Source organism: Scyliorhinus canicula, chromosome 16, assembly GCF_902713615.1.
Source record: "Scyliorhinus canicula chromosome 16, sScyCan1.1, whole genome shotgun sequence".
Classification (NCBI taxonomy): Eukaryota; Metazoa; Chordata; class Chondrichthyes; order Carcharhiniformes; family Scyliorhinidae; genus Scyliorhinus; species Scyliorhinus canicula.
In genome coordinates this window covers 101,396,045-101,422,101 of record NC_052161.1, presented here as the reverse complement: position 1 = coordinate 101,422,101, position 26,057 = coordinate 101,396,045, and the positions used below count along the sequence as shown (strand labels likewise).

Below are 26,057 nucleotides of genomic sequence, written 5' to 3'. Positions count from 1 at the left end.
TGGATTTCTCATCAAATCCCCCCCAGTGCTTAACGCACTGTGAGCCAACTGGTTGCACTGGAACTTTGGCTTCCACGTGAGAGTTTCTGAACTCCACTCTTGAAAAACACACCATAGAATCTTCTCCCACACAAGGCTTTCCCTCCGATGACTTCAAAGATCATTGTCACGATTTCCATTTCTCCTTTCAGTCTTCCTCGGTCTTGGATTTCTACATGCTTTCAAACTTCCATGCAATCTCTTGGGTACTCGGCTTTGCCGAGAGAACACCTCTGCTTCATAGGCTGTATTAAGATATTACCAACCTTGGGATTATTCAGATGTCTGGCTTCTAGCTAGCTGACTTCTCCAGGTCTGCACCTCTCAGCTCTGTATTTAACTGGGGGCCTCTCTCTGTCCCTTCCATTAACTTAGTCAACAGTTCAATTTCCAGTTCTTTGCCCCCTTGATTTCAGTCTTTCTGGGACTCCTCTTTTCATTTCCTGGTTCCCAGAACTATGTTCTTTAGCTTCTGGAACTTGCTTTCTTCCCCTGTGCTCCGTTGTCTTGCCTCTGCTGGCAGTTTCTGTGAAAGCTGCTTTCATCTCGGGTAGCTGGTTCCAACTGCACTGTGATAAATGACCTTTATTGTCACAAGTCGGCTTACATTAACACTGCAAAGAAGGTACTGTGAAAAGCCAATAGTCGCCACATTCCGGCGCCTGTTCGGGTACACAGAGGGAGAATTCAGAATTCTCAGCTGGTACGGGAATTGAACCCGTGCTGTTGGCCCTGTTCTGCATCACAAACTAGCTGTCTGGCCCACTGAGCTAAACCAGCCGAGTGCGGGAATCTGGAGTTGAGGTTACAATCAGATCAGCCATGGTCTTACTGAATGGCGCAGCAGTATGGAAGGGCTGAGTGGCCTAGGTCGCATTTATTTGTTTGTGTACAATAGGTTTGTACAGTCTTTATCTATTTCATAGTTGATGTAGCCCTGCAGCATGTCCCAATTTTGCACTAATTAACAATGTCACTGGCGAAAACAGACTGGTTGCTTTAAGAAATGGAAAAAATGTCAAAGATTTGGAAACAAATGCTTTCTTGTGGCTGAGGTATGTTGATGATGGGAACATTGAGGAAGCTTTATCTGGTTGTGTTCCTTTTTCACCTGGCACCTGAAATCGGAAAAATCAAGTTGTAGAATTAAAGTCCGTGGAAGAAAGAACTTGCATTTGAATATGTCACGTTTGAACGCCTTGCAAGAAGTGAAGTTTTACAGTGTGGTTCAGGGAAACATGGCAGACTGTCTGCACACAGCAATATTCCACAATTAGTATAATAAATGGCCAGATATCCGTTTTAATGAGTTGGATTGAGGGATAAAGTTGACCAGGAGAACATGCAAACTCCTTTGCTGTTCCTTGAATAGTGCCTTGGAACTGATTAGTTACAGGTTAGAGGACACTGTTTCAATCCCCGTCTGAAAAGCTGCATCCCTGACGATGTCGCACTCCTGCACTGAAGTCCGAATATGTCCTCAAATTTCGGAAGTGAGGTTGAACCCATGACCCGATTCAAATGTGCAATCACTGCCAATACCGGCAACTTATAAGTCTACCTTCAGGAAAGGCAAGGAAGAAAATAGGTTATGTATTTACATATTTTACACATTGTAAACTTGGTCTGTTTTATGTACTTCATAGCAAACAATGGTATGCAATCACCACACCCATTGTGGCACCAGGTTATGTATTTGCATATAAATTACAAGCCGGAGTAAGCCCCTTCAGCCTGCTCTGCCATTCAATAATATCAGTCCCATCTGCTTGTAACCGTCACCCCCTTGTTAATCAAGAATCTGTCTAGATCTGCCTTAAAAAAAAAAAAAATTTAGACTCTGCCTTTTGAGGAAGGAGTTCAAGCAACTTGCACCCATCAAAGCAAAAAAATCTCCTCCCGGGCATGCAGGGATTTTCTTAGGAGGAGAGGTTGAGTAGGTTGGGTCTGTACTTGTTGGGAGTTTGGCAGAATGATAGGCAACCTTATTGAGACGGATAAGATTCTCCGGGGACTTGACAGGGTGGATGCTGAGAGTTTTTTTTTCTCCAGAGGGCATAATCTCTGAGTAAGGGGTCGCTCACTTAAGTCAGAGGTGAGGAAAAATTTTTTTTGAGGGTAGTGAATCTGTAGGATTCTTAACCACAGTGAGCTGTAGAGGCTGGGTCGTTGGGCATGTTGAAGGATCCAATAGCCAGATTTTTAATCAATAAGGGATTCTCGGGTTATGGGGATAAGGCGAGAAAATGGAGTTGAAGATTATATCAGATCAACCATGATCTCATTGGATGGAGGAACAGACTCGATGGGCCGAATGACCTACTTCTGCTCCTATGTCTTATGGTCTATTCATCACTTACTTCAAGTCTTTTCTGGTCCAGGAGATTTGTTAGCCCACGGACCTAACAATTTGCTCAATACCACTTCCCCAGTGATTGTAATTTTCCTGGGTCTTCCCTCCCTTCCATTTCATGATTTACAGCTATTTCTGTGGGTAATGGTGCCCACTCGAGTAAAGGCAGATGCAAAATACCTGTTAAATTCATCTGTGATATCCCTACTTTCTATTACCAATATCCAAGGTGCACTTTCTATTGGACCAGCCCTCACTTTGTTAACTCTTATTATTTAAATATCTATAGAAACTCTTGCTGTCCATCTTTATATTACTTGCTCGCTTTTTCTTGTACTTCAATTTTTCCATCCTTATCAATCTTTTACCATTCTTTATATTCTTTCCTATCTTCTGACCTGCCACTTGTCTTTGTGCAAATATATGCTTTTTCGTGAGTTTAACTTTTTCAGTTAACCACAGATGATGGGTCCTTCCCTTGAAATTTTTCTTTCTCATTGGAACGTGTCAATTTTGTGTATTCTGAAATATCCCTTTAAATGTCTGACACTGAACCTCAGTTGAACTTCCCCGTGAGCAGATTTGCCAGTTCACCTTGGCTAGCTCTGTTTTCATGTCCTCACAGTTGGTGAGGTTAAAGGTTTAGTATTTAAGGTTAAAATACTGGTCTTGGATGCAATCTTCTTTCCCTGAAACTAAATGTAAAATTTAATCATACAGGTTGATCTTTCCTTAACTGAAATTCCAAAAACTGGAAAATTTCAAAATCTGCAATTTGTTTTGAGCGTCGGTGTGACATCACAAGTGTGAAACGCCCAAGGTTTCTGGGTGATGCGCAGTTCCCAACGCGCACAGCACACGCGCAGTATATTCCGAAAAATTCTGAAATCTGATACTTGAGTCCCAAGCATTTCAGATAAGGGATTTATAACCTGTATTATGTTCGCAGCTACTTAGGAGTGCCTGAGGTTATCAATTAGTAAGTTCCGTATAGCCTGCCCTCTGTTTGGTTCCAAAATGTGCTGTTCAAACAAACCTCTGGTTACGAAATATTGAAGACTTGGAACATAACTTTGTGTCGGTGTGATATTGCAGCATGCAGGCCAACAATATCCTGTATTTAATTCCTGAATTGTGCTGAAAGAAGTGATTTAGAATTGTAGAATTTCTACAGTACAGAAGGAGGCCACCTGGCCCATCAAGTCTGCACCAGCACTCCAAAAGAGCATTGTATCTAGGCCCAATGGACACTAAGGGGCAATTTAGCATGGCAAATCCACCTAATCTGCTTATCTTCGGGCCGTGGGAAGAAACCAGAGCATCCAGAGGAAACCCATGTGGACATGGGGAGAATGTGCAAACTCCTCAGTCACCCCAGGTCGGAATTAAACACTGGTTGTCCCTGGCGCTGAGACAGCAATGCGCCACCGTGCCGCTAAGTTTGCAGCAAGAATATCCCAGATAGCCTCATTCCACCAATAACCGATGTATGTATCAAACATGCTCTTATTCGCAGTTCAGAACTCCTCGGCCTGCATTGGAAGAACTTACTTGGCCCTCATACTACATTTGGAAATCTGTCGTGAGGTGAAATTGTAATTTTCCTGGGTCTTCCCTCCCTTCCATTTCATGATTTACAGCTATTTCTGTGGGTAATGGTGCCCACTCGAGTAAAGGCAGAATATAAATAAATCTGCAAATTTGGAGCATAGCTGCGCTCTTAGTACCAGCTTGCTTATTGGACTCTCAACACATTCCACCTGTCTGTGGCAATAAGCAAAATTAACATAGACCACACCTCCAACTGGTTGGCTGTATAATGTGCAAGATTGTGGTTCTGTGGGAATGTTATTTCACTTTCTAATAAGAATCGGTAGTTCGGTTGGTGGGAGGTGACAAAAATACGCCTATTGTTAATTACTCACTGGTATAAACTAGAATAAGAACTGAATAAAAACTTAGAAACAAAATGTCAAACAATACATAAAAAAATCAAGCAACTACTAGGAACTGATCTATCTGTCAATCATTCAATGGATTGTCAGGATCCCAAACCTTAACTTCCGTCTTTGTTTGATCTCTGGCTTCTGATTCACCTTCATTCAACATGTCTGAAATATCTGCTTGGTATCGTGAGCCGACTTTTATTTCTCCTTTGTCTGCTAGAAGTGTTTTCTGTGAGGGATCATAGACCAAGGAGTATGAAAAGCCAAAGCACCAAAAGAAATCACTTCAAACACAAACAACCAGATAGATGATTCAAGAATTAAATATCTTTAACGGAATTCTTATTTCTAGTTTAATCGCTCATTTACGTTCATTGGCTTCTAATTCTCAGCTGAGACCTCCTTGTTTGTTCAAATGAATGTCTGTTACTTGGAGGATAACTTGTTAATCAAACATTGGACATTACTTAAGATTGACTGGCGCCTATCAAAACTAGCTTAGCATCTGCGTACGCCGTCTCAGGAAAAATATTGCATATGTTTTCTCACACTTGCCATGTTTCATAGCTTGGTAGAGACCTAGCTAAAATTGATTAGTTGATTAGACAGAGAAAAATCCGTAATACGGAATACAATGGTTAATTAATTATATGAGAACATGACTGGATTCCCGCAATCACGACACTTTTAATATTTTTGCCGATTAGCTATATGTATTCAACTAACCCCGATATGAATAAAACTAGGCTCTTATTAAGGAGGTCGGTGAAGAGAATGCAACAATCCTCCATTTAACATGATGCTTGTGAAGACACTTTAAAGATTTGTTTATTCAAAAGTTATTTTGCCGAATTTTTTTTTGATTCTAAATATTCTGTTTTACCTCTGAAGTAAACAATTTACATCTTTTTTTCCTGACTGAAATTCAGGAAAAAACAAAATCTGAGCACCCAGTAGCCTCATTTCTGTGGATTACTATTTGACTAATAGATCATGAATTAGATTTCTAACATGTACTAATGCAAAAGCCAGATACTGTTGGTGCAGTGATTTTAAAAGCAGAAAATGCTGCAAATACTGGACATGTGAGTATTCCCAATGTTTTCTGTTCGCTCTTCTCCCTAAAAATGTCACCCCATTGACTAACAAAGCAAACTTTCCATCCTCTCCTTTCTCAACCAGTATACGGCCATTGACATGGTTGACCACATCATCCTCCAAAGCTATTCCACAGTTGGCCAGCTGGTGGGCTTGCTCTCCCATCTCATTCTTTTTTTTTCAATTTAGAGTACCCAATTCATTTTTATATCGTGAAGGGGCAATTTAGCGTGGGCAATCCACCTACCTGGCACATTTTGGGTTGTGGGGGCGAAACACGGAGAATGTGCAAACTCCACAAGGACAGTGACCCAGAGCCGGGATCAAACCTGGGACCTCGGCGCCATGCGGCAGCAACGCTGACCCTCTCCCCGCTCATTCTTATCTGTCAGCCTGAGCCAAAAAATCACTTGCAATGCTTTATCTTCCAGATCCTGCATTACCACTAATGTCCCCCGCAAATCTACTCTGAACCCCATCCTAATTCTCAACTAAATGCTGCACTTCAGTGTAATTATTTAAAAACCGTGTTCACTATCGCATGTACGCTGACAAGCCAGCTCTGCCTCGCCACCACCCTTCTTGACTCTTCGACTGTTTGTTAATAAACTATCAAATTGCTTATTTGACGTCCAGTACTGGGTGAGCAGAAATGTCCTGTAATTAAATATTGCAAAGACTGAAGCCATTGTTTTTGCTCACTGCTCCAAACTTCATCTTGGCTACAGTCTGAGATTGAACCATTGTGTTGGCAATCTTGGTGTCACATTTGATCCAAAGATGTGCTTCTGACCTAATGCTGCCATTACGAAGACCCCATATTTCCACTTCCGACAGGACGCCTGACTTTGCCCTCGTCTGTAGCTGAAACTGTCCTTTATGGCTTCAATACCTCTAGAGTTGACTGTTCTAAAGCACACCACGTTTTACCTTCTTCTAAACTTGAGGTTATAAAAAAAGCTGCTGCTGTGTCTTGCATCTCACCACATCCTGTGCTTACTGACCTACATTGATTCTGGTCAAGTAGCTCCAAGAGCTTCAAATTTGTATCCTTATTTTTAAATCTCCTCTCCCCTCCCCCTCCAGTAGCCTCACCCCTCCTGATTTCTCTAATCTCCAGGCCCACAACCCTCTGATTTACTGGTATTTGATTTGCTTAATCCTGGCTTCTTTAGCATCCTTGCTGACTGCACCTTCAATTGCTTAGGCCCTGTAGACTGAAAACCTTTTGCTTTCCTTCTTCAAAACACTGCTTGAAATGTACTACTTTTTTAAAAGCTTTTATCAGTCATCCACTCTAAATATCTTTGTGGCTTAGTGTCATATTTAATGCTTCTCTGAAACATCTTGAAGTTTTATTACATTAAAGGTGCTACTTAAATATAAATTCTTGCATCGTATTGATTGACATAAAGTATTCTTAAAATTGGCAGGGAACACAAGTAAAATATTATGCATGCTGAAAGTCTGAAGTAGAAACAGATTTTGCTGGAAAACATTCAGCAGGTCAGGTAGATGTTGTGGAGAAAGAAACTGAGTTAAAGTTTCAGGTTGATGACCTTTTCATTGAAAGCCTCACTAATAACTAATTTATCTTCTGGTTTATGAAGTCTTAGCATGATTCTTAAATGCTTGAAATTGTTTCTATTCAAAGAAGCAATATGTTTATTTGGGGAATTGCTGAGGTGAACGTTGATAACTCTGCAAGTAGGTAACAGTTTGTTTTGTTCAGGTAGGAGAGCGCCTGGGCCGTTATGAGGTGGAAAAGCGCTGTGCAATAGAGAAAGAGGACTATGACCTGGCTAAACAGAAGAAGCAGCAAATGGATGATTACAGGATGAAAGTTTACCAGCAACTGGAGTTACATAACTTGTTAGACATGGGAATGGTCAGTATTTGATTTGGATAACGGAGGTTAAGAATGTTTCACTTGTGTTAGACTAATTTGGAAATGTACTGTGTCTGGCATTGCACTGGAGATGATTTAAAATGCTGTTTGTTGTTGATAGATTCCTGAATTATGATCCTGTAGTTCCAAGGGTTAAACTTGAATGGTGTCTGTGACTAAGTTTTTAAACATTTATGAGTTATTTTAAAATGGAGGACACATTTTTTTAAAGAAGTACTTGTCCCCCAGTCTCCCCGCTTTGAAGACTCTTGGCACATGCTGATTGGGCACCAGTAACCTTGTGGTATGCCTCACCCGCATCACCCTGCGTGAGCCTGAACTTTGACTGAGGTGCAAGAAGCATCACCACCTATTCTGACCAATATTCAGTTGCCATCGGTGTGCAGTTTTCAGTCGACCCATACTGCATGACATTTGGAGGTGGGAACATTGATTCCAAGGTTGTGAATTCAGCTGCACTCCAGAAATTCATGTATAATCCAGGCTAACACACTGCAGTGCACTACTGAGGGAGTGCTGTACTTCCTGAAATATAGTCAAAAGGTTCTCGTGGTACTATTTATCAGAAGAGCATGGGAGCATTCCATACTGTTATGGCCAATATTTATCCTCCACAAGGGCAGCATGGTGGTGCAAGTGGCTAGCACAGTTGCCTCATGGCGCCGAGGTCCCAGGTTGAACGCTGGCTCTGGGTCACTGTCCGTGTGGAGTTTGCACATTCCCCCCATCTTGCATGGGTTTCGCCCCCACAACCCAAAATATGTGCAGGATAGGTGGATTGGCCATGCTAAATTGCCGCTTAATTGGAAAAAATGAATTGGATACTCTAAATTTATAAAGAAAAAAAAATACTCTCCGCCATCAACATCACTAAAACAGATTTAGCTGATTAATTATCACATGGTTGTGGGATCTCGGCTTATAAAAATTGACTGCTGTGCTTCCTACTTTACAAGTTTAGCTACACTTCAAAAGTACCTCATTGATCGTAAAACATTTGGAGGTTGCCAATAAATGGACGTAATGTTTTCCTCCTCCTTTCTGAATATAGAAAATGGTATGTCATATCTGCTGTCCGAACTAACTGAATACTGGAAATTATCTTTGAACTTTTGACCTGTTAAGATCAAAGACAACTGATTAAAGTGTTATGATAAAATGTTTAAAGCTATTTTGAAGTTCGGAAAATAGTTCATAGGACTCCTGCTCAAATATAATTCTTCATTTTTATAAACCTGAACTTTTTTTTATTCTCCAGATCCGAAAGCTTCCCGAGTTTCCTCTTGAACCAGTGGATCACCCCAGTAGAATCCAACAGCAGCAGAAGGTTATGGGGCTGAAATCTGCACCAATTGTGGAAACCCATCTGCAAGAGCCACCTGAAGAAAGTCTTGGGCGACAATGTCAGAACCCTGGAAAGCCACAATGGTCCCCCACACCACAGGATTCTCCTACTCCACCTGCCAGATTATCTTCTCCGAGGGTACGTATTCTGGTGTAACATCTTCACATAATTCTGAATAGCAAACCCTATCTTTTCACCGATCTCCTTATCTGGCAACAACGCCACATCTAAGCTCCACTGCGGCCGCTGGGAGCCCCCTCTGTCCACCCAGTGCAGTGCATGGTCGGACACCACAATTGTCAAATATACCGACACAACCACCCCCACTGACAGTGCCTTGTCCACTACCAAAAAAATCAATCCGGTAATACGCTCGATGGACATGCAAAAAGATTGAAAATTCTTTCGCCCTTGACCTCAAACCGCCACCGTGGGATCCACCCCACCCATCTTCTCCATAAACACCCGCAACTTCTTTGCCAGCGCCGATACCTTCAGAGACCGAACACAACTGCCTGGGTTCCAACACTGTTAATAGTCTGCCTCTCTCTGTCTGTGTGTGTCTCTCTCTTGCTCTCTCCCCATCCCCCATATGGCCACCAGCACTCCAACCTCCCCAGCACAAACCTATCCCCAGAGTCCACCACTATATTCCCCACCGTAAAGGCCACCCGCTTGTCCACCAGCAGTGCCATCCCTCTTTTGTCTTCATGTCAACCCCGAATGAAAAACCTGCCCCACCCACCCCTTGCACAGCATCGTCTGATCCGCTACCTTCAAATTAATCTCCTGCAAAAAGGCAATGTCCGCTTTCAAACCCCTCAAATGCGCAAACAGCCGGGCCCTCAATTGGTCCATTTGATCCCGAACATTCCAAAAGAACAGCTGGAGCACCACCTCTGATCACTCATATTCCTGATTTAATGGGCTCCCCAAGCCCTCCCCAAGATGGCCACCACCATCTCCCCACCTCTTAATTCAAATGCGCCACAGCAACTCCACCCACGTCAGCAATCCCAAACCACCTGCCCTAAACCCCATCACAAAGAAAACCACCTCCACCCAACCACCCCTCCCCCTTTCCCTCCATACCTCTACCCCACCCAACTCTCCCTTTCCCTCCATACCTCTACCCCACCACTTTACTCCCATTAACTAGCCTACCTATTAGCATAGTGGCCCCATCTGAACTAACGGTCTTCCCCTTCCATAATGTCCTCCGCTCCCTGACCCATAGGCTTGGAAATCTCATGAGTTATCAACAGAATGCGTCATAATCGGCTTGTTAACAAAATTAAAATCAAGGGGAAAAAGAGGGTAAGGAGCAGAATGGACACCAAATCATAGATTTTACAGTGCAGAAGGAGGCCACTCGGCCCATCGGGTCTGCACCGGCTCCTGGAAAGAGCACCCTACCCAAGGTCAACACCTCCACCCTATCCCCATAATCCAGTAACCCCACCCAACACTATGGACAATTTTGGACACTAAGGGCAATTTATCATGGCTAATCCACCTAACCTGCGCACCTTTGGACTGTGGGAGGAAACCGGAGCACCTGGAGGAAACCCACGCACGCACGGGGAGGATGTGCAGACTCTGCACAGACAGCTAAATAGCTAAGGAATAGAAAATAGACTTGTTGTGGAGAGGGCTATATAATGGTGAGTTCATTCATTAGAAAGCCACTACTGGTTTTGATATAGTAATGACTTGGTGTTACAGGGCACAATTTTCAGATTTCCAAAAGAATGATCTGGTCTGTTACATTATTGTCCAACACTGCTGCATCACCAGCGCCTGGGACCCTTGTTCAATTCCGACCTTGGATGGCTCTGGAGTTTGTACATTGTCCCCTTGTCTGTGTGAGTTTCCTACGGGTGCTCCAGTTTCCTCCAACTTGTTACTTGTGCAGAAATCGGTAAATGTGGAGGACAGCTTAATAAAGAAGGTGTATTAGATCCTGAACTTTATAAATAGAGGCATAGTGTGCAAAAGCCAGGAAATTACACTAACCTAGCTTTTTAAAAAAAGAAAAACAATTTTGGCCCGAGATTAAGTCTTGTCTGGTTCTGGGTGAACAGTTTAGGAAGGGGTTATAATGGCTTTGTTGAAGGTACGGAAAAGATTTAACACAATGGTTTCAGGGATGAAAAATCACAGTTATGTGTATAGACTAGAAAAACTGGGTTTGTTCCTTCGAGCAGAACAGGTTCAGAGAAGTGTTTGATGGAAGTGTTCAAAATTATGAATGGTTTAGACAAAGCAAATAGAAACTAGAACAAAGACATACAGCACAAGAACAGCCCCTTTGGCCCTCCAAGCCTGTACTGGTCATGATACCAACCATTGCCAAAACCCTCAGCACTTCTTTGTGCTGTATCCTTCTATACCCATCCTATCCATATGTTTGTCAAGATGCCTTTTGAACGCCGTTAATGTATCTGCTTCCACAAACTCCCCTGGCAACATGTTCCAGGCACTCATCACCCTCTGCGTTTAAAAAAAACAAAAACAAACCTGCCTTGCACATCTCTTCTAAATTTTGCCCCACGGACCTTAAACCTATGCCCCCTGGTGATTGACCCTTTCACCCTGGGGAAGAACGCCTGCCCATCCACTCTATCCATGCTCTCATAATCTTGTAGACCTCTATCAGGTCACCCCATAACCACCGTCTTTCTAATGAAAATAATCAGAGTCTGTTCAGCCTCTCCACATAGCTAACACCCTCCAGACCAGACAACATCCTGGTAAACCTCCTCTGTACCCTCTCCAAAGTCTCCACATCCTTTTGGTAGTGTGGCGACCAGAATTGTGTGCAATATTCCAAGTGCGGCCGTACCAAGGTTCTATACAAACTGAAGGTCAATAACCGGAGAATTTAAGATGAGTTGGGGGGGGGGGGGGGGGGGATTACATGAGATAAAACCTGTTTATTGTAATGTTGGGTTAAGATTTGGAATATGCTGCCTGATACGGTGATGGATATAAATCCAAATATAGCCAGCAAAAAGGAATTGGAGGAGAACATTTTTATGGTTACAGGGAAAGAGTGGGGCAGGGGGTTAATTGGAATGTAGTTCAAAACAGCCAGCACAAACTTGATCTGCTGAATGGCCTCCAGACTATGCTGTAATATTTTATGATTCAATTTTTTAAAGTGCCAGGAATGTCTGCCTACTAAAGTGAATGACATTTCCAGCAGATTATTGTAACAGCTACTTGTACCGTTGACACTTGACTTTGGCTGCTCACTAACACTCCAGTTCTGATTTTGAGTAGCTTTGAACCGAATGCCTGTTAACTGATATATTGGCAACAAGTGGAAAAAGTCCTTCGCTGTAGTGTGGGCTGAGAGGTAGAAACACTGGGACTCTTGAAGCAGACTGGAGGGTGGAGATACCAGTGAGTTGAGAAAATAATGGAAGTGCAGCAAAATGTCCTCTGGATTTTTATCTCTTTTGCTGTGCCATATCACATGTCCTAATCACTAGCTAGACTGAGGGGGGCAATAAGTGACTATTCTCTGGCTTCTAGTGATGTTCCCACTGACTGCAGTGGACTGTGAAAGAATAAGGTTAGATTTTTTTTCTCTCCACTGGAAACGATGGAGTCCCCCCCCCCCTTCTGTCTCCCTTCATTTTCCAGTGCTTTTGCTAGTATGCAGTCAGGCAGCATGACTGAGATTGACATTGTGAGAATTGTGGATAATGCCCTGCCACTTGAAGCAACAATGGATTATGGCTCCAATCTATTATGCTACTCCATAATCCTTAATTCTGAGATTTCCAAGAGAATACTACTTATCCCCTGCTAATTAACTGTACATTAGCTGAAACTGATCCATGGCTATGTTTTTAACTAATTGAATGGCAAACATCTTGAGACAACCAGTTTGATCATCCAAACTTTTTTTCTGTGAAAACAGGCATGGACTATTGGTGAGTTTGAGTGTCCCATCCAATCCAGAAGATTGGGACCGTATAAGCAACCTGACCTGTGTTTGCAAGAGGGCATGATCTGTATTCTGCTATTAACTGGAAAACGTGTCTGAAGCTATTCACCACAATTCTCTTTTTTTTTTCTTTGGGGGGACGTGGTATCCTTCAGGTGGATACTGGCTCACTTCCCTATGATGAGCGGCCACTACCAGCTCAACGCAAACAAGCAGAATTGCATGGCAGCCCCCAGCTGGATGTTAATGAGTCGCATGCAGTCAACACGGACTCTTTACCAACATCAAGAAGTGGAATCACTGGAGAACCAGAACCACTAACTGAGAAGGCTTTCAGAGAAGCTAGTTTTGCCATTGACGTATTTGGCGAGGCACTGGTAAGCATGGGAAACTGAGCAATTCTTCATTTTTTCAGAATACATATGCATAGAATACTGTCTGTCGTCTGGAGGTAAAGCAACTGATGATAGACTTTGAGAAGTATTTCTTGAAGAAATTGCTTCATTGACTGGAAAGATTGCCTCTGCCCTTTGAACATTGATTTTCAAATTTGTCAATTTATTTTTCATGGTATGTGGTGTCACTCATTTCTTCCCCATTTTGAATTTCCCTTCAACTGAGTGGCTTGCTAGGCTATTTCGAAGGGCAGTTAAGAGTCATTCACATTACTGTGGGTCTGGAGTCACATGTAGGCCGGACCAGGTAAGGGCAGCAGATTTCTTTCCCTCAAAGCAATTCGTAACCAGTGTTTTTATGACAGTAGGTGATAGTTTCATGGTTGCAATTATTGACAAGCTTTTAATTTAGTTTAAATTCCACCAGCTACTGTGGTGAGGTTTGAACCTGTGTCCCCAGAACATTAGGTCTGGACCTCTGGATGTTTAGTCCAGTGACATCACCACTGCCAATAGTAGGATTCTTAATGTCCCTGATACAACGTTTCTTGTCCATTTATCCATAATCTGAGCAGTCGTGCAGGACTTTAAATAAGAACAGCTGGCAATAGTATGGCACCTTTTAATGTAGAAAAAAAGTTGTGAAAGCGTGGTGGTATGGTTTGGAGTGTGTATAAACAGTTAGAATTGAAGCAATGGAATGTTTGGGGAAGTCTATAGTCATGAAGACATTGTAGCGCACACCACGAGGGATAAGATTTTAATTTAGATGTGTTGGGGGACTTTGCAGCTTTGCAATATTGGTGATTGCAGTTGTAGTCTATTCCCCATTATGCCATGTTCGTCTGACTTCTGGATAAGCTGAAGTTTAAAGAGGGTGGAGTATTGGGAAGTCAGCTGGGAGATAATTGGAATTTAAAAATAACAAAAAGGATTGGTGAATGTTTCAGCAGTAGATGCAGTATGATGGGAGCCAGTGGTGGGCAGTATAATGAAGATTCAAGTAGATGTTCTTTCCAATGGAAAGTATCAGAGTTTGGAAGTTTTAACTTCGAATAAGATGTCAAAGCTGCTAACAGTCTGATTTAGCTTGATGCAATGAATAGGAAGCAGGATGGAATTTGAAAGCAATATCTTTGGTTCTTTTAAAGTCATTTTGCATATTTAGTATGTTTTTACAATTCTTTACTCTATTTCTAATTTATTTTTTGAAACGTCCAGCTCAACAATATACCATCAAATGTTCACAATTCATGTCATAACTTCCTATCTGCTCTATTGACTTATTTCTACTGGGAATCAAATAGTTAATGGCGGGGAGACAGTAGTAGTGTGGTTATGTCACTAGACTAGTAATACAGAGACCAAGGTTCAAATCCCATCGTGGCATTTAAATTAGTTTAATAAATCTGGAATAAGAAGCTAATGGTGACCATGACTGTTGCTCGGCGCAAACTTAGTCTTAAGGGATTTATATTTGTATTGGTAAACATTAGAAATACGGTTAGTTTTGAATGGGTTTAATTTAATGTTTCTGTGCTTGGAAGGGTAAAACCTATAGTTAGATTCATGCTGGACAAAGGCGGTTGGGTAAGTTCCACCTGTGTTTCTATTGTGCTTAGGGCTATGCCGTGAAGAATAAATAAAAGACAGGCATATGGGGGTTGCTTAGCAACTGGGCCCTTGTGTTAAGTTTTAATTTAGCTAATTTAATTGCAGTTGGAGATATGTAGTGGGAGAGATGACTGCTCTCGCAGCTCTACTCGAAGGCTAGAGAGGGAACATATCTCTCTCTCTCTCTCTCTCTCTAAATTTTGCTCAAACAAAAGCCATATCATGGCGTAATGGTGTAAAAAACGGGCCGAGATCTTGAGGGCAGCTAGTTAAGGAAACTATAGAAACAAAGAGAAATGTCTTAAGAAGTCTGGAGTCAGGTGAACAGAGACTCTGCATGGTTGCACAGTGGTTAGCACTGCAGCCTCACAGTGCTAGGGACCTGCATTCGATTTCGACTTCGAGACTGGAGTTTTCACATTCTCCCCATGTCTGGATGGGTTTCGTCCAGGTGCTCCTGTTTGCTTCCACAGTGCAAAAATGTACAGGTTAGGTGGAATGGCCATGCTAACTTGCCCATTAGTGTGCAAAGGCTAGGTGGGGCGACAGGGATCTGGTGTGGATTCGGTCTAGGTAGGAGGGTTGGTGTATACTTGATGGGCCGAATGGCCTCCTTCTGCACTGTAGGGATTCTATGACCCCAAGGTACTGTTCAAAAGAATTAAGGAAGAGTAAACAAAAAGTGTTTTGAGTTAGAGACAATTCCAATAACCAGATTTAAAGTGGTCATGCAGATTAAAACAAAAGTCTGGGTGTCGAGAATTGCAGATTCCTCTGCATCTCAGAACTCTGCAGTCTCACCATTTAGATGGTATGCTTTCTTTATTCTCCCTGCCAAAACAGACAACCTCACATTTGCTCATATTGTACTGCATTGGCAGATATTTGCCCACTCACTTAACCTATCTATATCAGTTTGTAGCTTCTTTGTACTCTCTTCACAACTTACTTTCCTACCTATCTTTGTGTTATCAGCAAATTTGGCAACCATCCCGTCCATCCCCTCATCCAAGTCATTTATATGAATCGCAAACAGTTGAAGTCCCAGCGATTTTCCACTTCCTGATTACTAGCTACTTCTGGGATGTTACCCGTCTCCTCTGAAGTGAAGACTGATACAAAATTTCTGGAGACCATTGACCTATCCCGTAACCTATTTTGCCAACACTAAAGCCAACTCAGCTTTCATGTCCTCACAATTGCTCTTATTTAAGCCTGAAAACATAGTCTTGGATCCATTCCCATCTCCCTCAAACTGATGTAAAATTCAAACATATGATTGCTGCTACCTAGGGGTGCCTTTACAATGGGATTATTAATTAATCCTATCTCATTACACAATGCAAGGTCTGGTGTGTACTCTGGCTCCAGAACATACTGTTCTAAGAAACTCCTGGAAAAATGCTGTTAACTCCTCATCTCGGCAAACCTTTCCCATCTGACATTCCCAGTCTTTGCATTGTTTAAGATTTCCGATGATTATTGCCACGTTTTTCTGATAAACTCCCATTATTTATTTCTTTGTGCTCCACCCTACCATGTAGTTAATATTCGGCATCTGTACACTTACTCACACAAATGACTTCTCCCGTTAACATTTCTCATCTCGACCCAAACTCTTTACACATCCTGGCCCCTGAACTTGGGTCGTCCCTCTTTTTTTAGCTCAGTTGGCTGGACAGCTAGTTTGATGCAGAGCAATGCCAACAGCCTGGATTCAATTCCTGTAAAGGCTGAGGTTATTCATGAAGGCCCCACTACTCAATCTTGCCCCTCAGCTGAGGTGTGGTGATCCTCAGGTTAAATCGCCACCAGTCAGCTTTCTCCCTCCAAGGGGAATGCAACCTATGGTCATTTGGGACTATGGCGATTTTACTTACTTTACCATCATTAACTAACAGAGCCAACCCTCCACCTTTTCCTGTCCTTCTTAAATATCCTGTACCATTTAATATTCAGGTTCCAATCCATGTCCCCCTTAAGTCAATGGCTATAAAATTGTACTATTTATTTCTATGTATGCCCTCATTTGTTTTGTTTCGAATGCGTTGTGCATTCAGATACAGAGCCTTTAGTTTTATCCTTTTATTCTTTTAATCGTCTCTAATCTGACCTGTTGATTTACTGTACTCTCTATCCCTCCCTGTCACAGTTTGTTTTTCACTTCCCGCAATAATACCTTTCGCTTTAGATACACAGCTTAAGCCTCTCGCAATAGAGGGGCTTGTGTGGCTGAATAGAAGGTTGTCAGCCTATGGGGTTTTGCATAATCACACACAACATTCTCTGCACCAGCACTGACCATTGATTGCATTCGTACAGCATTTGGATGAGTGCTATGTTATATCCATAACAGCCTGAGACTTTGCACTTCCCTTTGTATTGTAATCAGTGCCAATCAGGACATCCAACCAGTTGCCCACAATGGACAATATTGATCAAGATGGACTGAAAAGGACCAGCAGGTCTATTGAACCTCCTATACAATTGTGTTATATTTAAACTTCAGGACCTCCAATATTTCCTAACATCAGCAAAAAAGCTTGGTTCCATTACCTTGACTAATGCCCTATAGGGAAGGAAATCTATCTTTGCAGAAGATTTCTCCATTATGCTTTGGGCAAGAATAGTGTAATCTTCAAATTGTTCATGATCAGAGTTCACTTGGTTTGGTGAGTTAATTTCTGTACATTTATTTGGTTTGTCTCAGGTGGCTGGAGCCTATTCCAAAACTTGGTCATATAGAGAAGATGCTTTATTGGCCGTGTATAAAAAACTTTCTACTGTTGCTGAAGGTATACCCAAGGATGAATTGAAGAGTATGTTGAAAGCAGCAATCTTCCTTGTTCGAAGAGCTATTAAGGATAAAGTGTCATCTGTAAGTACTGCACAGTGTATGTTTTCTTTAACTAAACTTGCATTTTTGCACATTAGATTCCCCCCCTCCCCCCAAAACTCCTTGTTTGGATTATGATTCTGAAATACAAATTATCTTCCAGTCAACAAGTGACCATGACAATATGATCATGCTATTCAGGGAGCAGGATAGCTGGATCAGAATCTTTTCTCAGCATTTACATATGTGCTTTCATTTTATTTGTTCATAGGATGTGGATGGTGCTGGCTGGGCCAGCATTTATTCCCCATCCCTGAGGGCATTTAAGAGTCTCATTTTAAAAAATAAATTTAGAGTATTCAGTTATTTGTTTTCTCCAGTTAAGGGGCAATTTAGCGTGGCCAATCCACCTACCCTGCACATATTTTGGGTTGTGGGGGTGAAACCCACGCAAACACGGGGAGAATGTCCAAACTCCACATGGACAGTGACCTAGAGCCGGGATCGAACCTGGGACCTCGGTGTCGTGAGGCAACCGTCCTAACCACTTGCGCCACTGTGCCGCCCTAAGAGTCATTTGTATGCCAGACCAGGTATGGATGAAAGATTTCTTCCCGAAAGGACATTAGTGAATCAGATAGATTTTTATGACAGTCGTAGTCATCATTAGACTTCTGAATTCACTAAAAATGTGGAATGAAATTTCACTGTCTGCCATGGTGAGATTCGAACCCGGCTCCCCAGAGCATTACCATGGGTCTCTCGGTTACTAGCCCAACGACAATACCATTATGCCACCTTTTTGTTTATTTCCCAGCTGGTATTTTATCAGATTGCTGAGCCTGAGTTTAGCTCCTGCAGAGTAGACAAGGGATTCACTCTGGCCTTACCAGTCTATTTTGGTCGCAACTATTAAATTGTTTACTGGATAAATCCAGACCCACTGAGGGATCAGTGAGATTACTATTTTAAAAAAATATTCCTGCCATTCTGTTGCTTATCTCAAGATGTCCCTGAAGGTTATTTCTTTAAACGAGGACAGGGGTTGTTAACTCATTGGTGATGCAAGTTATTAAGCTTTTCACTTTTTTTTAAGCGATTGCATGATGGAATTAAATAGATATTTAATGCAGGAGGTGTGATTTGTGTTGCATCTGAGTTTAGGCATGATTGCATTAATGCAGAGGAAAATACACATGAATTGGAATTTGTACTTCAGCCCAATATTTCATGAACTGACTCCGGGTCGCACCGAGCGGGTGGGAGGGTGGTGGGTTGGTTGTGAAGCTGCCAATGGCCATGACCGGCTTGAGAATGCACCCCAGCACCAGGCTCTTGAACCCGGGAGTGGCGGCCCGGCCCTTGAACCCGGGGGTGGCGGCCCGGCCCTTGAACCCGGGGGTGGCGGCCCGGCCCTTGAACCCGGGGGTGGCGGCCCGGCCCTTGAACCCGGGGGTGGCGGCCCGGCCCTTGAACCCGGGGGTGGCGGCCCGGCCCTTGAACCCGGGGGTGGCGGCCCGGCCCTTGAACCCGGGGGTGGCGGCCCGGCCCTTGAACCCGGGGGTGGCGGCCCGGCCCTTGAACCCGGAGTGGCGGTAATTCTTGATAAATGGTAGATATCAGTCTTGCACTGAAAGTGCGGGGGTACATTTCCACTGGATGGGCCAAGAGGGGCCGAGAGGTTCATGTTCACCGAGTGTTACTGTACAAACAGCCGTAAGAAAGAAAGCTGCGCTCTAGGTGGAAAACAATTTTGGAGCTGGACTATCTGATGTGCACCATCGGAGAATATTGTAATAAGCTGGCTGATTTGTAGTTGCTTACTACAACAGATAACTACCCATAAGATGTAAAAAAAACATGGTTTATTTCGGAATTGTGCTTTCCAGTCTGGTGTCTGACAGTGATAAAATTATTGGGTGAATTCTTGGGCAGCAGGTTGCAGCTCTGACCTGCTGTGTCATGGAGGGATTGAATCTCTGTATGACCTCTTCACCGCCACAAATTCAATTTTGGAGGTATTGAGTTTAGTATGCCACGTTGTTACGAGGAAGTGAGAAATCCAGGGATAATGCATTTTGGGTTGTTGTTGTACACATGCTGATGGCTATCGGTAGTCTGGAAATAAATTGCTTGTCGATCCAATAAAAGGTTGTGTGGCATAGCAATTATAATGAAAGAGAAAAACAATTTAGTATTTGTTTATTTCATTGGTGCAATGTAGATTAAATGTATCTTGCAATTTCCACTAGAGGACAGCAAAGTACTTTCTTCATATGCCAACAAGATGTGTTTAGAGTTTACAGGGGCCCTTTTTTTAATTGTCCTGTCTTTAAAAAAAACTGACTGCTCCCTCTGGCATCCACTTGTTGAATTATCCTATTTCAATCCTTTGCAGTTACACTTAATTGCCAGACCCAATGTAGGAAAAGGAATAAGCTTTTAGCCCCTTGTGCCTGCTCAGGGAGCCAATGGGTGTGCATGATGACTAGCTGGCCACACTGGAGGAGATGGTGCTGGCGGCAGAGGCCCCGGGTGGGGCAGGGGGAGGGGAGGGGGAAACCATGCTAGCAGGTTGGCTAGGTAACTGGAGTGAAGTGGGGGGATTGACAAGAGGGGAGATGGGGTGATTGTTTGTACGGGGGGGGGGGGATGGGGATGCTGAAGTGGGGAATGCGGTGGTATAGTTGGTTAAGAAGGCCTGGAGCAGGGCTTGGACCGGAGGGAGCCGGGTCAAGAAGGGATATGGCTGACCGGCAACGAATGGGAATGGGGAGCCCCTTGACCTGGTTGATTACATGGAATGTGTGGGGGATGAACAGGTAGGTTGCATGTTTCATACACTTTGAAGATGGACATTGTGTTTCTTCAGGCGACACACCTGAAGCTGGGGCATCAGATGAGGCTGAGGAAGGGTTGGGTCGGGCTGGTGTTCCACTCGGTGTTGGATATGAAGATGAGGGGGTGGCGGTGCTGGTCAACAACGGGGGTGGCCTTTGAGATCAGCAATATCGTAGCCAATCCTGGGGGCAGGTACATGTTCGTTAGAGGGAAGTTGGAGGGAGCCTGTGGTGCTACTGAATGTTTATGCCCTAAAGTGTGATGTCTCGGGTTTTATGAAAGATTTGGGACCTGGGCATGCATCGGCTGATTATGAGGGTAGATTTCAATACAGTTCTGGATCATAGGCTGGACCGGTTGTGTCCTGGGTCCCTGAAGATTCTGGCTACGAAAGAGCTGATGGGGTTCTTGGAATGCAAGGGAGGGGCCGACCCCTGGCAGTTTGGGAGGCCGAGGGTGAAGGAGTTTCATACCTTTCATATGTCCACTGAGTGTACTCCCAGATAGATTTCTCTGTCCTGGATAAGGCACCATTGGTGGGGGTGGCTGGTTCGGAATTTTCTGCAATCGTAGTTTCTGACAGCACGCTGCACTGGGTGGATCTTCGGTGGTATAGGGGGGTTGGATGTGGGATTGCTGGCAGACAAGAAGGTCTGCAAGAGGGTGAGGGCGGCCATTCAAAATTTGTGGAGCTGAATAAGACATTGAGACATTGAAGTAAGGAGGTAATCTATTTAGACTCGCGCACATAGGGAGAATGTGGAACGGGAAGAGGGGCTGATGTTAGTTCAGGACATACTCAGAGTGGATTGGAGATGTTCAGTGGTGCCAGAGAAGATGTTGCTAAAGGAGAGACAGAGGCTCCAGATGCAGTAGGGCAGCTGTGGAAGACCAGAGGGGCGGTTTATGACTCTGGGGGGAAAAAGTGAGCAGGATGTTGCCGCATCAGTTGAGGAAGCAGTTGGCGGCGAGAGAGATTGGCAGTGTGAGGGATGAGAGAGGTACAGTGGTGTTGGAGCCAGAGGGGTGAATGGGGTCTTTTGAGGCTTTCTATCGAAGACCGTATGAATCGGAGCCTCCGACTGGGGAGGAGGTTATGAGGTATTTTTGGACAGGCTGAAGTTCCCAAGAGTGGAGGAGGAGAAGGTGCAGGGATTGGGGGCCCAGATTGAGGTGAAGGAGTGATGGACTGTGAGAGTTTGATGCAGGCAAGGAAGGTACCGGGTCCAGATGGGCTTCCACCGAGTCATATCAGAAGTTTGGGTTGGAACTGAGCCTCTGCTTATTGGGAAGTATAATGAGTCTGATTTTAAAGAAGGATAAAGACTCGGTCTTTATTGCCGTTGCGATACTCCATGAGTCCAGTGGTGGTATCAGTGTTGAGGGTTTGGAACCAGAGTAGGCCTTAGGATTGGAAGGCATGTCTCTGTGGGCGCCGATATGTGACAACCATAGGTTTGTGCCGGCGGATGTATAGAGAGGAGGTCAGACGCAAGTGGGAGGAAAAGTTGTGGGCTCAGTTGCGAGCCTGGGTGTGGAGGGAAGCCCTGCAGAGGGTGAATACTTCCTCGTCCTGTGCGAGGTTAAGCGTCATCCAATTTAAGGTGGTGCACAGAGCCCACATGATGGTCTCGAAGATGAACCGTTTTTTATTTTGGGTGGAGGATGTGATGTTGTTTGTTTGTTTAAATTAATATTGTTACGGTGGTAGTGTTGCTACAAAGAGCATGCTGACTTTGTACTAAAGTGAATTTATTTACGCTGCGCTATAAATTGTGAATTCTTTAGTATGCCGAAATAGCTACAATTCACAGAACTACTGGAAAAACTCACTATCTCCAACCCTCTCTCCTAACTCACTCCCAAGATCACGTGGACCACTGTGTGGGTTGTGAGGTGTGCTCTTACTCCATCCAATGGCTGGATGCTGTTATTACACACTTCTACATGATCATTCATATGTACAAAGATGATCCACATATATAATGTATACAAAGATGACACACTAGATGTCATTACAGAGGATAGGTGTGGGCCGTGTGGAGGAGGGAGTTGGTGGGGTGGGGGGGTGAACTATGTACATATGTTTTGGGCGTGTATAAGGCTGAGGGGGTTTTGGAAGGGGTCTTCGGATTTAATGTCCGAGATTGGAGAGTGTCGGAAGATCCGGGAGTTCAGGTGGGGAGAGAGGCCGATGACTTGGCCTTTGGCTCTCTGATAGCCTGGAGACTGATTTTGTTGTGTTGACGGGACTCCGCCTCCAAACCAAGGGTATGGGTGAGGTGGAAGCCGTTTATCAACTTCTTTAAAGCGAATTGAGGTCTAGGTAGCTGGAGAAAGTTATGGGATTTTGGTTTGTTTTGGGAAAAAATGAAAATGTAAGTCGCTTATTGTCACGAGTAGGCTTCAATGAAGTTACTGTGAAAAGCCCCTAGTCGCCACATTCCGGCGCCTGTCCGGGGAGGCTGGTACGGGAATCGAACCGTGCTGCTGACCTGCTTGGTTTGCTTTAAAAGCCAGCGATTTAGCCCAGTGAGGGGTGGAGGGGGGGAAGAGTGATAAAGGGGGGCTTATGGTGATTGGAGGGTTGGGGCGAGTGGGTCGTTAGTTTTGTTACCTGTTGGTTGGTTTGGTTTTTTTATATCTGCAAAATGTTTTCAATAAAAATATTTCTTTAAAAAAAGGAAAGAGCGGGACCAACAAATCCAGTGAGCTCTAGATATCGAGGGACATACAGCATTGGATAAGGAGAAAAATGGGAGTCTTATGGCAGATATCGAGGGCGCAAAGCAGCAGAAGCCCTAGAGGCGTGTAGAGTATGCAAAAGGGAAATTAGGAGAGCAAAAAGGGGACATGAAAGGGCACTGGCAGGTAAAATAAAGGAAATTCCTCAATTGTTTCCCAAGCACATTAAGGGTAAAAGGATAACTAAGAAAAGAGTGGGGCACATTAAGGATCACAGCGGTAATTTGTGTGGAGCCGGAGGATGCAGGTATGGTTATAAATGAGTACATTGGGTCTACTTGGACTTCAACAAGGATTTTGATAATGTTTTACATGGGAGAATGATAGCGAAGGTAAGAGCCCATGGTATCCAAGGAAATTTGGCAAATTGGATCCAGAGTTGGCTGAGTGACAGGAAGCAGAGGGTGATGACCGAGTGGTGTGTTTCTGACTGAAAGCCTGTGTCCAGTTGGGTCATGCAGAGATCAGTGTTGGACCTTTGCTGTTTGTGGTTTATATAAATGATTTAGACATGAATTTAGGAGGGTTGATTAGTAAGTTCGCCGATGATAAAATTGGTGGGGTGGTAAATGGTGAGAAGGATAGCCTTTGATTACAGGAGGATACAGACCGGCTGATCAGTGGCAAATTTTTTTTTTTCTTTTAAAATTTTAGAGTGCCCAATTATTTTTTCCAATTAAGGGGCAATTTAGTGTGGCCAATCCACCTACTCTGCACATTTTTGGGTTGTGGGGGCGAAACCCACGCAGACACGGGGAGAATGTGCAAACTCCACACAGACAGTGACCCAGAGCCGGGATCGAACCTGGGACCTCAGCGCCGTGAGGCGGTTGTGCTAACCACTAGGCCACCGTGCTGCCCGATCAGTGGCAAATTGAATTCAGTCCAGATAAGTGTGAGGTGATGCACATGGGCAGGACAAACAAGGCAGGGGAATACATGATAAATGGCAGGACCCTGGGAAACACTGAGGATCAGAGATGCCTTTGTGTGTATGTGTGTGTCCCTTAAGGTAGCAGGGCAGGTGGATAAAGCACTTAAGGCATATAGTATAGTTTTCTTTATTAGCCAAGGCATAGAGTTCAACAGCAAGGAGGTTATGCTAGAACTTTATAAAATGTCGGTTAGGCCACAGCTATTGTGAATGGTGTTGAACACTTTTTTAATCATTAGTGTGACTATAACTAAGTAACTGCAGCAATCCAATTTGGTGCACAATTGTTGGTACACAATGCAAATAAACCTCAACAAAGCACAGCCAATGCATCTTGCAGGCTGCTACTAAAGCAAAGTCTGGAGAATGCTCAAACTAGGCCCCGCAGCTAGAGTATTGTGTGCAGTTTTGGAATCCACAATATAGGACGAATGAGATAGCACTGGAAAGGGTGGAGAGGAGATTTACCAGGATGCTGCCTGGCTGGAGAGTTTTAGTTATGAAGTGAGATTGGATAGATTGGGGTTGTTTCCTTGGAGCAGAGGAGAATGAAAGGGGACATGATTGGAATGTATAAAATTGAGAGGCATAGATAGAGTAGACAGGAAGAAACCATTACCCTTGGTGGGGGTATCAATGACTGGGGGCATAGATTTAAGGGAAGAGACAGGAGGTTTAGAGGGGATGTGAGGAACAACTTTGTTTACCCGGAGGGTGGTGGCCATCTGGAACTTACGATGTGTGAAAAGGTGGTGAAGGTAGAGATCCCCATGACATGTAAGAAGTATTTAGATGTGCACTTGCGATACCAAGTCGCACAAGGCTATGGCCAAGAGCTGGAAAATGGTATTAGAATCGTTGGGTGTTTGGTTTTGGCTGGCACAGACACAGTGGGCCGAAGGGCCTTTTCTATGTAAACCTCCATGACTCTAATTTCTTAACCAGCTGAACAATTTGCCTTCAATTCCATAAGTTTCCAACTTTGGCTAACAATCTGTCATAAGAAACTTCATCCAATGCCTTCTGGAATTTCATATCAAAACGACTATGGTCATTCCCCTCTCCACTAATTCAGCAACCTCTTCAAAAGGAAAAACCAGTCATGTTTGTCAGATCTGATCTTCCCGTTTACAAATCCATGGTGGCTATCTGTTGAGCCACAAATTTTAAATTTAACTTCTCCTTCATTGTAACAAGGTGGTAATTTCCCAGCAGTTCTTGGACTATATTTTCTTTATTTTTGTTTCTGCCTCACCTTTTTTGTGGAATGACATACAGTTTTCCAACCTAAAAGCTCAATTCCTGAATTGAAGAGCTTTGGAAGATCAAAGGACATTCAAATGTTTATAGCCACTTTAAATCCTGGAATAAAAGCTGCCTGGTTGTGGGGGTTGTCACATTTCAATGCCATTTTCTTCATTTTTATTTAATTTACTTGCCTGAAGTTTGGTGAGAGTCCCTGTTCCTGATTCAACATTGGTTTCTTTGGGATATCCAACATGCTGTCCTCTCACTAATTTAAATATTAATGCAGACTAATTATTCACTCTGTCTGCCATTTCCTCATTGACACATATAGCATCACTATTGTCAGTTTTAATAGGCCTAGGTTTCTCTGAAGCAACTGTTATTTCCCATTCGCATTGTGTTTTTATATTGAATTCGACATTTATAGAATCATAACTTTGCAGTGCAGAAGAAGGCCATTCAGCCCATTGTGTCTGCACCTGTTCTCCAAATGAGAGATTCACCCAGTGACATTCCCCCACCTTCTCATAACCCGACATATTCTTCCTTTTCATGTAACATTTGAATTCCCTTTTGAATGAAACTGCCTCCACCCCATTTGCAGACAGTGTATTCCAAACCTTAAACGTTCACAGTGGAAAACGTTCTTCCTCAGGTAATTTTCGCTTCGTTTGTCGATCTGTGTCCTTTTTTTAATCAATTCCTTTAGACTATACGTAAGGAAACTTTCTAGCATTACAACAGCGATTACACTTCTGAAATACATTGGCTATAAAACATTTTGGGATGTCCTTTT

The 26,057-nt window shown here is 43.5% G+C and overlaps 1 protein-coding gene across 1 annotated transcript in view; it reads left to right on the top strand.

Moving 5' to 3' along the window:
- cep104 (centrosomal protein 104) overlaps nt 1-26,057 on the top strand; it is a 243,452-nt gene that overhangs the window by 22,406 nt on the left and 194,989 nt on the right. Inside the window, 4 exon segments of the mRNA XM_038821410.1 lie at nt 7,169-7,324; nt 8,604-8,828; nt 12,804-13,025; nt 17,368-17,535. Of these exon segments, the coding sequence (XP_038677338.1) occupies nt 7,169-7,324; nt 8,604-8,828; nt 12,804-13,025; nt 17,368-17,535 (771 nt within the window).